Below are 12,101 nucleotides of genomic sequence, written 5' to 3'. Positions count from 1 at the left end.
AATTATTTAATTACATCTATGCAGCATTCAAGTGTTTTCACAAGTATCAAAATCCTTAAGGAAGAATTTATTGATGTGGTGAAAATTATGCAGCTTTTTTCCTCCGATCTCCTCAGAGATCTCTCGGACTTAGCTTCGATTTTTACTTTATTTAGTTTTTTAATAAAAAAAATATATATAATCAGATATTTTGTCCATGAAGAAATTTACGATGATGTTACAATATTGTAATTGTCAATTTCTGTGGTCGGAGACAATGAAAAAAAAATATTAAAGGAAGACAAAATGGGTCGGCGGATCCGTACCTATGCAATGATGCATGGTTTAAAAGGCAAAGTACAACATAGCTATGTTATAGTTTACAGTCAAATACAGTGTTTGCAGAATCAGTTATTTCGATCCTCTTAGATTCGAGCAAGGGCGTACGTGCATTTTAGATTTATTGATTATATAATTGCATTAAGCAGTAGAAAATTAAACAATATCTTCCTGCAATTTGAATCATCTGTTTCCAGTAATAATTTATCTGGAAACATAACAGATCCTCAACGAAACTTACATTGAAAGGTTTGGTTTATGTAAAGATGCATACATCAACAAATAATCATTTTACCTTTACGGAACAGCGCCAAAGATGTAGACACATCGTTAAGACATAACAACAGAGAATCTACTTCAAGTAATTAATCAACATCTGATTACAGCTAATCTACTTCAAGTAATTAATCAACATCCAATCACAGCGAAATAATACTAACCAGAAACTAAGTTGGACTTAAGAAATAGTTTGGATAAGACTGATGTTCCTTTTACCAAGAACAAACATGGATTTTAATAGATACAAAGGGACTTTGAAAAGTTTTTCAATTGGGTTTGACAGGTTTACTGATTATTCAGGATTCGATTTATACAGATTTTATTAATCAAATGTAAAATGTAACTGTCAACTTTTGTGGAAGTGAACTTTTTGAAGTTGTTGAGGAAAAATAAAATTATCTGCATTTTGGTCATTTAAACGCAGATAAATTGCTTGGAATGAAAATATAGTGAGCTCTTACACGTCCATTTTCAGCAAATGGCAATTAATGTCGAAAAAGGCATTTTACCGAGTACTTAAAATAAACATGAACGTATGTAAATTAACAATTTGTGAACATTCGAGACAAAATCAATTAGCACAAAATCTAATAAAAGGCGGGATTTAGTATTAATATAATATAAAAACAAATATAGATAAATAAAATTAGAACAAAAGCAATGACAAGAACAACAAGGAACAAAAGACCCCCCCCCCCAAAAAAAAAAAAAAAAATAATAATAATAAAATAAAATAAAATAAAATAAAATAAAATAAATAAATAAATAAATAAATAAAAGAAAAGAAAAAAAGAAAAAAATGAAAAGAAAGTTTTACTGTCTAAGGAATAAGGAAAAAACTTTTATGGAATTCTTGTGTCATGTGTTACAGTTGTAAACTGTGGAAATCAAAACTATATCGGTCCTCCTAAATACATACTAACTGGCCTGAATGAAAAATATTTAGAAATGTGAATATGATATATATTAAGTAACCCGAATAACAGTATCCATTAAAACAAAAACATCTGGTGATTGATTTTTTTTTTCATTTTTAAAGTCACAGCATCAGATATGACACGGCCTTATATAAATAATTTTAACATCCAAGGTATTTTAATCCGGTAGAATTCGGGTACATACAATAGTTACTTCAAATCTTGTATCTGAAATTAAATATGGTACTTTTTTTATTTGTTATCATATCTCTGCTAAAATTAAACATTTACAGTTTCTTACCTCAAAGCGTCAAGTCGATTGTTCAAAAATGCCAAATCAATCCAAGTAGATTTTAGAAGTAATCCAAGATAGTCTAATCATGTTATAAGTTTGGCAACAAATCTCAACTGGAATGCGCATATTAGCCATTCAAAAAAAGAACCTTGAATGTGGCGATCGGAAAACATTACGTGTTCATACAGTCAACCGATTTCCTTTTGAATGTCCAGTCCAATCTCATTAAGTAAATTCGAGTTTTGTTGACTGTATTGAGAGCAATTTATCCAAGTGATATCTTATTTACATAAAGAAAGATAGTGATGACAAAATTTTATTCTTTGGCTAACACTTCTATAAAGAATCATTCTAGAAAGGTATAATCATAGCACATGCATTACTCAGGAAAACTTTAATTAACCGAAAATCACTATCGATGTATAAAGAAGCCAAAATTTAAGGAAGTTTGAACGATACTGTACCGATTGAAATTAATGTGAAGCCAATTAGAAGTGAGTAAGATGGTCGATTTATTAAGAGGATATGTCACCATAACGACACCAAACCTTGATTCATTTACAAAGTGTAAAAGGCTGAAGGGAGGTTTTTTTCTGAATTTCAAAATAATAGTGACAAATCTTTTATTACGTATTCTCATTTCAAAGATTTAAAGTTTAATGCGTAATCCGTTTCTTCATCTGAGAAGAATGCCTTAATTTGACAAAAGATTGGAATATAATTTACATGCCATTTACATACCAAGGGAGGTAATTGGCATGACTTACCACTTTTCATCAGACGACCAGGCCATTGAAGCGGGAAAATGATTGTCAGAAGTTTTCACAAAATTAGCCACGATACTAAATGAAGTCGCATGAATACTTCTCAGACGTAAAGTTGGTGAAATGTGAAATGCAATGAATATATTACTTGTAATGCTTGAGTTTGGTTGTATGAGACTACAGAAGGTGTGGGTGCATTTATATGCAACGTCCATGCACCTAAGAGGTGTGAATTTAGAAGGATAGTAGGTTATTTGTATTTATAAAAATCCTTCGGTGTATAGTTTATAAAATGAATATGTATGATGCATATGTGTATTTATATTGTATATTTCATAGATTGTAAACACTATTTGAATTTATTTCAAATATTTAAGGCACTAGCAATATATAAAAGAGCATTGTGTTCATCTGTCTGTACATACGTTTTGTAAAAACAACTAACCATTATATTTTTCATGCCAGTTGATGCTTAAAAAAAGTTACACATGGAATGAGAAACAAATAATTTTCTATTTTTGCATAATGCTGATATGTCACATTACAATGTAATATTTTTTTTCTGATTAAGACGTCCCAACAGCTTATGGCGAATGTAAATATAATCAATAAAGGCCAATTGAAGCAAGATGTAAAAATTAGAGAAAGGGGACAACAAATCAGGAATTCATGCAAAACAATTAATCCCAAAGGAGGAGACGCCATCTCCAATCCCCACCCACCCCCTGTCTCTGATTCACGGGAACGCTATTTCTAGTTACTACATGTACAATCCAAATTTAAAAAAAAAAGATTTCAAACTAGTTAGGTTGATTGGCGCTAACGACACACCTTGCTTCAACTGTCAGTCTATCTCTGGACTTAACGTTAAAACTGTTTTCCGGCTTAAATAATTCGTCTTATAGAAACAATAAAACAGGTTTATATTATTGGCAGACTAGCGCTGTCTAGTTTTCTCAAATACTTTTCGTCCGCTTGACATCTTTATAGAACAAAAGTCTTTATCAAGCAGAAAAATAAAATAAATTTTGTATGCAATTGATAATTAAACACGGTTTCGATTGATTTAAGTCTGGGATTGGATTACAAAACAGGACCTACAAATGGATATGTCAATCATTATTCGAAATCAGTAACCGACTTCTTGTGCGTATGGCGGACGATAAATGACATTGACAAAAGAAAGTAATATCATGGACATGGATGGTCATCAAAAAGAATTAAGCTTCCCATTCGAAACACCCTTTTCCTTTCGATTAAGGAAATTTCGAGATCTAAATAGGAAAATCTATTTCAAGTATGTAATTATAATTTTATATTTATATTACAAATCCTATGATTTCAAATTAGCCAGGATTTTTCAGATAATATTTATGCAGAGAGTATTTTTCACTGTCACACTTAATTCAATCACGTGACCACTGGAAATAAATGTTTAAAAAGGCGATTCATTAGTGGAAATGATATGTGCTTTAAATGAGGAAAGTTGAGAACTGTCCAGCTGAGAGATCATGCTGCCGGTCGATTAAGAGAGTGTTCTTTTTTATTTATTTATTTATTTTTTTTTTCAATTAAGAATTTGTTATCCCGCGGCATTTTAAAGACGTATCGGTTAAATCGATACGTAACATCTGTTAGAAACTGTTTGTAATCGACATTAAGATTACACTGACAATCCACTACAAAATATGGATGATATTTCATCGGATTTGTTCCTGGTTAACCTCTTGATTTTTTTTAACTTACATGTAGTTTTACTTGGTTTTAGTTAATTGCTTTCTCGTCCTTTTATATGGCTGATATCCGATATATATTTCAGACAGTGGAGAAGACATTAAAAATACGTTTCAAGTTTCGGTGTGCTCCTAGCTACAAGACTTAAAATTATTTGTTTTAATGCTGGTGGACATTAGTAGTTTATACAAGTAGCATATTCATTTACTTTAAATATTCAAAGTTTGCACAGCAACTTTTCTAAAATGGCTCGAAGATGTAAAATTCTTGAGCATCTTATAATTATAACAAAAACATGGAAATGTTATAATTATACCATAAGAGGCGATAACAAGATTAGCAAATTTATGTCACATTTTTGTTAAACATACAAATAATGTCAAAGAAGGGTCGTGACCTTTCGTAGATTCAATATAGAATTTAAAAGTATCTTGGGAAAAAAGAAAACCTTTCAACTCTTTACATACTTAAAATTGATTGTATGGATAGAATTTTTTTTTCCGATTGATTTGTCATAAAATTCTAGTACTTAACTAGAATCGCAACCGGATGAAGTTTGCAGGGTCACGGGTTTTATTTCTGACTATTGTAATGCAGTAAGTATAGCCCTGATCCCTTATAAACAATGTGCGAAACTCATAAATGAGATAGTACGTGTATCATATATTTGTTTGTTTGTTGGGGTTTAACGCCCGAGCAGCAATATTTCAGCTATATTCGGGCGATGGACATGAAATGATGATGAAATGAAAAATGGGATGGGACACAAGGATAATGGGGTCGACAAATTTTGATTGCCACTGGAAATAGGGAGAGGTGGGTAGGGTCGGGCAATTTAGCCTCCTGTGGCGGAGTCCTATGGTTCCTACTCCGAAAGAATACCACATTAGGGTTTTTTTAACGTGCGAGGAACGTGGCATCTTTCCCAACACGGTACACCACTAAAGTTTGCGGTCAGGTTTTCCGTATTATAGCTTGACAACCCCAGCATATAATATACCAGGGGTACCCCATTCCACCACCTGGGGTACACAACCCAGTTGCTCTGTGGGCAGAGCGCCCTATCCCCCGGCTAAGGTTCTGAGTACTATTTAGTCGCCTTTTACGACAAGCTTAGCGCTGCTGCATGCCTATTCTTTTGACACCCGGACCTGCACAGGTCTCATATATTTGACATGGAATTATAGAACAGTTCATGAGGAGATACTTCATGTTGTTCATACTAAAATAAGTAAAAAAAGCATAGGTCTTAATACATTAAATACTGAGAAAAAATTCTATATAACAACCAATTAGCAGGGCTTAGTTTTTAATAAAACAGCGGTTATGCTGATAAATCATGTAAGTCGGTTAGCCGAATCATCTCTAATAATTTTTCTTTAACTATTTCTGTAAATAAATAATTTACGTTGCCCGGGATTATACAAAAATGCAACATTTTGATTAAACAACGAGAAATAAGCGTCTGACATTCGAAACTCAATCCATGTATAGACGATGCAGACCAATCTCCGAAACAGAGGTCCATTTATCTACGCTAATCAAACACTTAACAAGAACCAAGTGCTACACTACCTCTGTTAGGAGTTTCACTGAATACAGCCCTCTCAGAAATTATGAGATTTTTAAAATGTTGGGGTAAAGGCAATTAGTCTGTCCGTCTTTCAAAACCCAATTTAATTCGAAAACTGTATAAAACAGTTGTTAGTATGAGAGAAAACAAATTCTGTCGCTATGTGAAGCTTAGAAGAAAAACGAATCTCCCTGCTTCCTTGGTTGTCTTATATCTATATACATGTACTATACACGTATATACCTACCCACTTCCATACATGCATAAAATAACAAATACAACTTACCATACTGCTGAGCACCTCATCTCGGATATTATCTCTGCAGCACCCAATTCAAACATCATAAATATTTAAATAATCCCAAAATAAACGAAACTATTCTTGGAAACACCGGCGCAAGTGGTCATCTAAGTATAGAGTTAAAATTGTAAGTCAACTGAATTAGCGCCATGAAAGGCGAGCGGTGACATCTTATTGTCACCATTTCAATTTAATTTGTCTTCCCATGTGGGAACTCTTTGGAATTATTTTTCACAATAAAGTTGCATAATTATCATTAGACAATGAGTATTTCCTATTTAATTTTACGTCTATCGATTATCAATGGCACATTCGTATCAGTTTCAAATTTCCCCCCTTTGTCCCATCGCTTACATGTAAATTTTAGAAAATCAGTGTTAACGTTTTCAACGTACTTTGGGTTCGTGTACTGCGATGCAAATCATGCGCTTTTGACTAAATGAATTTCAGATGACAAAACACAATATATTTGTTATGTTAGTGATAGCGAGTTTATGACATCGTGCTTTAAAGCAGTAAATGTCATTGGTTATTCTATGAACAACTAACGATATCAGATTAATAGTCGTGTCAGTTTAAAATAAATGTAACCAGATCGTCCGTGTCTCATAAAAACATAAATTCAAACGAGATGCATGTCATCTTGCACGTGCGTTGAATGTGATTTGCTGTTCTTATTATTAGTAGTTACGCCAGCGGAAGTTCAACCAATGACATACACATTTGATGTAAAAAAAAATCAAAATCAAAAAATCATGGCGAATGTTACAATTGATAGATTGTTTGATAAGTGCACGTAGACCACACACAAAACTGAGAAACATTGTCGATTTGTTCGAGTTGGTTTTTTTCTATGCTCCTTTTAATTTAACTAACGTATCGATGGTATACCATAATATTACAATAATACTTATTATTACAAACTTATCTCTAAAAATATCCGACGGCGCTTAATAATATCTTATTGGGGGTTTAATATGTTTTATTCGGGGGTTTGAACCCCGTATGACAGCAACACTTATTTTAGTTAATTTCGAATAAAAGCTTTGAATCCCCTATTTCTGGATTGTCCCTTTTCAAAGATTCGCGTTTATTTTGTATAGACTAAGTGCAAAAGTCTAAAACCAAAACAAATAATTCAGAAGACATTCACCTACAACTTATTTCATTTCTTCAATGTTTATTTCCTGAAGTATGCTTTATTTGAAATATTGTTACAAACAAAAAATCACACGTTTATAGGACATTAAACCATAAGAACTATATATTAACCGATTTGATACAGCATCTCTGGACATCAAATACAAGACTCCATTTATCATTGCTTTACTCAATGCCGCTAGAAATAACAACAAACTGAAAACTTTCACGGCTCAAAAGTTCGGGAATAAAGAGGCTGATTGATTGACAAAGTGATTAAACCTTTCTGTATCTACAGTTACCCCCAGGCGATATGTTACTGAAGAATTGCGTAATGTCCGGCGGGACAGTTTTGAATTCATCAATAATTGTAAACACGTAATGTTTAATCTAATCATCATTTACAAGACCACAAAATAAACAGAAGGTTCCAAAAGTCTTAACATCCAGACTAGACCAATACGTCAAGTTTAAAACTGTTTAAACTACATTGGTACTAAACAGTAGAACAGCCATCTACGTTCGTCTACTAGTTGCTTTATATTATCCAATGATGGAAGCCCAGTCATACACGTACCAATATCCCTACAATTACAGTCACTGATTTTCCGACAGCCCACGACGTAACGGATTCTGTTATTTTATTTTTCTTCTTATTATAGTAGCATTTTTTGTAATAAAAAAATCTCAAATCATAAAGTATTTCCCCAAATTTCATCTCAACTCAAAGTGCGACCAATCAAATTGCTTTGAATGGAACAATTTAAGGAAAAACGCATGTAGTCGAATGATGACGTGTGATTATGTATAGAAAACCTGTGATGGAAATTTGTTATTAATGCACGTCTACAACAAAACACGGTCAGTGTTTATTGCCAAACTGTGTCGTCTTCAAATACAAAATTAAAGCAGCAATCAATTTGAGCAAATAAACGAACAAATGTTCACATGAGGCACGGACCATTTAATATGCTCGCAGGGGCACAGGAAAGTTAAGTAAGAAGAATTCTGGGACTAAATAAACAACAGAATCAAGGAAGAATTTACAACAATATATAAAATATCAATTGTCATCCCACATATACCCTACAGGACACCAGCAGCCATTAACAGTAACAAAAGATGTGACCCAAGCATTACTTGATACCAATAATTTAATTCATACAAACACGTTCTATTTGGCGCTGTCAATACAAAAATACCAATTATATTCATACATGTATACATGACCCTCTATTCCAATTTTGATATGCTGCACATGTTTTTCAAGAAGTAATCTCTCCCCAGAGATATTTGATACTCTCTATAGCCTTGCATGTTCCTAAGTTTCTCGTCCTCGTCATAATCATGAATTTTATTCCAACTACGTGCACTTCAATTGCCTATATGGAATTTGCAAAGAGACTCGGATTAAAAAATGAAAATTTTAAACAAAAAAAAACTTACCTTAAAACATGGAGTTTACCCTTGCATCTGTTGCGTATGTTGATACAGACAGTGAAATCATTTATAATATGCAGCTCACTGTGAAGAATGACACTTCTGACAAAGTGATGGGTTTTGATGTCAAATTCAATATTAATTTATTCATAGAAAACACTGTATCAATTTAATTACATAATTCAGGACATTTCATTCATCCTATGTTATTGATAATGTCTCAGCAAGAAAGGATATCGACTGAAGAATATCAGTATATATAATTGATCACTTGTTAAGAAATTTGACGGCTTCATTATTTTTAGCTTTGTTACAGAAAAATCGGTTTAGGCATTATTTATTGTTGAGCCACATTTTTTTACAGGTACATGCATATGAACTGACATGTGTAAACGTAGGTGGCCTCGACAATTCAAGAAGTTAGGTTTCTTTTAAGATTTTGAACATTATTTGAAGAAAATTCAATTCAACAAAAAATGTATTTTAGTTTGTTTTATATTTTCAGTCAAATTACCTTCCTTCATATTACTGAAATAAAACTTTATAAGCTTGGGTCATTAAAAAAAAACATCAAATAATTCTTTAATGGTCTAGTCACGAAACACTACTCAAATAAGAAGAATTGCGCAACTTATATTTACAAAATGGAAAGTAGAAAAAAACTTAGGTTTGGAATTTTGTCAGCTCTTTACTGACTGTAAAAAATGGGTACATAAGTTGATGTTGTACGTTTGCATTACAAATGCATGTATCAAATATTCCCTCCAAAAGCAGCCTCTTATTTGCACATATATACATTTATACTCGGTTTAGTGGTGGGCTCAAGGCTTCACCACAGTACTAACCAGAATACAATTAAGTATGATTTAATTTCAGAAGTATCACAGTTTCTGATTGGATCAAACATTTCGTTTATCATCTTATAGACGAAATTTTGAAATGATTGTGACGTCATCAAACTTTTTGTAATGATTTACAAAACATAACAGTCATTCCTTAAATAACGAAGGTTTTTGGCAGTATAAGATGTTGGTTAATAATCATGACATAACTTATTGCTGTTTTATTACTTCGTTTTTCTCTCTATCGTCATCGATACCTTATTTTAACTGCTGCTTTATTTGCGTGTTCTAAAATAAAACAATTCAAATTAATGCTGTATAGATTTTCAGAAGCTTCAAAACACAATATCGTCTTAATGAGCCTTTTGATCTTTAATTGTCTCTTTTGATATATGACAAATACTGTTTTTTTGTTATTTTCTTAAGGCTGGAAAACTTAACTCATAAATATGTTCCACAAAGGAGAAACAATGTGTGTTAATGATTATACCACATTGATATTGATATTATTATTATTATTATTATTTGTTTTTGCTTTTCTTTTTTGCCCCTAAAATCTGCTCTTTTCATTTATTTATTTTTTTTTTGTAGTTCCCTGATTTTTTTTAGTAAGCAGCCGTTGTTTAACAATAAGGAAGAACATTTGGATAGGTTAACACATGTTTGTTTTGTAATATGTTAGCCATTTTAAGTATCTATAATGTCATGACAGTACACGGTGTTGTAGTAGTCATGTAGATTTTAATAACCAGTTATTTGGCTAACTGATTACTTTGGTATCCGAATCGGTTTCTTGTCCTGTTACCAAGTGGCCTAGGGTGTGATGATTAGTTGCTTTTGGAATACTTCTTTTGATGAAACATGTATTTCTGTTTAGTTTCATTTCAGGCCATGTGACAAATTTCTACAAATACGACTAACAAAATCCTAATACTAGTATAGGCTATAGAGCAGCCCTAACCTCCCTAACATCTAACATGTTCACGTTATTTACTTTCAGCCAAACCAATCTCTGCCAAGATAGATATTTTTTCCTCTTTCGTCTACCCGGATGTGTCATTTTATTAGCAAGTCAGTGGGTGTTTCCAGAAAAAAAAGATGACGCTTACCATATCGGTGCACCTGGTCAATGCTCCCAGTTTTTAGTGAAGTCCGGGTTGTTCAATTTCTATTGTTATTTTTTTACTTGTTTTTATGGTTATTTGTACTTGGTTGTGTGTGTCTAATTTTCCTGTCTAGTCTTATTTTTTATATACGCATTTTGATTTCCGCTCGAATCTTAATTCCCTTACTTACCCAAATGCATTTTTCGAAGTTTTGTTTCTGATAAGGAACATTCAGAAAAACTATTCTTTTCTTATATACTTGATTGAACTAGCGTTTACAGATATATGACATTTTTATCTTTAAAGCAATTATGATACGTACTCTTATATTTGATTCTATCTATCTACCTCCCAATCTATTTCGTCTGTCAACCTGATGCACTTGCAAGTTAATGTCATATTGTTCTTCATAAATAATTAAATTTTCCCCTTTACTGAAAAAACGAGATCTGAATAGAAATAATGGTCCAATTTTATCCCTTTTATTTTCCAATTTCCTTTGATGTAAAAAAAGAAGAAAATATCATCTTGGAAATAAGGCTCCGGTGGCACGGACATTTCTAAAAGGAATACTTTGTATTTTTTTTTATTTAAGTCATGATACCGTCTTATTTGATTACCGATCATTTATTATCTTGTCTAGGCTGATATTATTCATGTCGCTGTATTTCACCCTCAAGATGCAAGCATAGACTTCAAAGGAGCACTGTTTCGGATAGAAGTATACAAATCAATTGTTTTTATTCCTAATGCTACTGAGATACACGCATTGAGTGCGAACCCTTTGCTCATGAAAATGATTTAGGAGAGACAAATACAAAACCATGTGCAATGCCAAGCACTAAGTATACACAGTTTTTTTTATTTATACAAGATAGTGCAAAAGTAATCAAGGGAACCAATGTTATAGCGGTAATTTAAAGAATGTAATCCGGGGACAAAGACCATACATGGAAAACAGACATACACAAAAGAACATAAAGTAACTAAAATCATACATACAAAGTCACAAAAGCAAATGAGCAACTCGGACTCCACTAAAAACTGGGAGCGTGGACGAGATGCGGTGCACCGGTAGGGTAAGCGTCCTCTGCTTTTCTAGAAACATCCGTCGAGTTGCTCATAAAAAGTGAAGTCCGGGGTAGACGAAAGAGGAAAGGAAAACTATGACACGTTGAACAAATCAGTTTTCATGGAGCAGATGGATACACCATAACGATCCACGAGTTCATGATGACGACCATAAAATTTTTGTAGTGATGACTTCAATCTTGTAGCAACATAACCCTTATCCAGAAGCCTATTTGTTAGAAATCTAGCGCGATACAAAAAGTCTGCGTAGTCTCGGCAATGTCTGGCATAACGTATGAGTTGTGATATGAACACTCCAAA

At 32.7% G+C, this 12,101-nt stretch overlaps 1 protein-coding gene across 3 annotated transcripts in view; it reads right to left on the bottom strand.

The window, feature by feature from the left end:
* The window catches only part of LOC148600768 (G protein-coupled receptor dmsr-1-like), a 98,145-nt gene that overhangs the window by 72,112 nt on the left and 13,932 nt on the right, over window positions 1-12,101 (bottom strand). Inside the window, exons 1-2 of one of the 3 annotated variants that reach the window (XM_088555874.1) lie at window positions 8,768-8,830; window positions 6,167-6,288 (exon numbers count right to left, since the gene is read on the bottom strand). The exons of 1 other annotated variant lie outside the window; for it this stretch is intronic. In XM_088555874.1, coding sequence (XP_088412000.1) covers window positions 6,167-6,225 — 59 coding nt within the window. In that variant the 5' untranslated portion in view covers window positions 6,226-6,288; window positions 8,768-8,830. Of the gene's footprint in view, window positions 1-1,815; window positions 2,079-6,166; window positions 6,289-8,767; window positions 8,831-12,101 lie in introns of those variants that run through there. One more of the 3 variants, XM_088555878.1, reaches the window with a different exon arrangement.

Source organism: Perna viridis, chromosome 12 (genome assembly GCF_037379345.1).
Source record: "Perna viridis isolate PV_CMFRI_1.1 ecotype Kerala chromosome 12, ASM3737934v1, whole genome shotgun sequence".
Classification (NCBI taxonomy): domain Eukaryota; kingdom Metazoa; phylum Mollusca; class Bivalvia; order Mytilida; family Mytilidae; genus Perna; species Perna viridis.
This window is presented reverse-complemented; position numbering and strand designations above follow the sequence as displayed.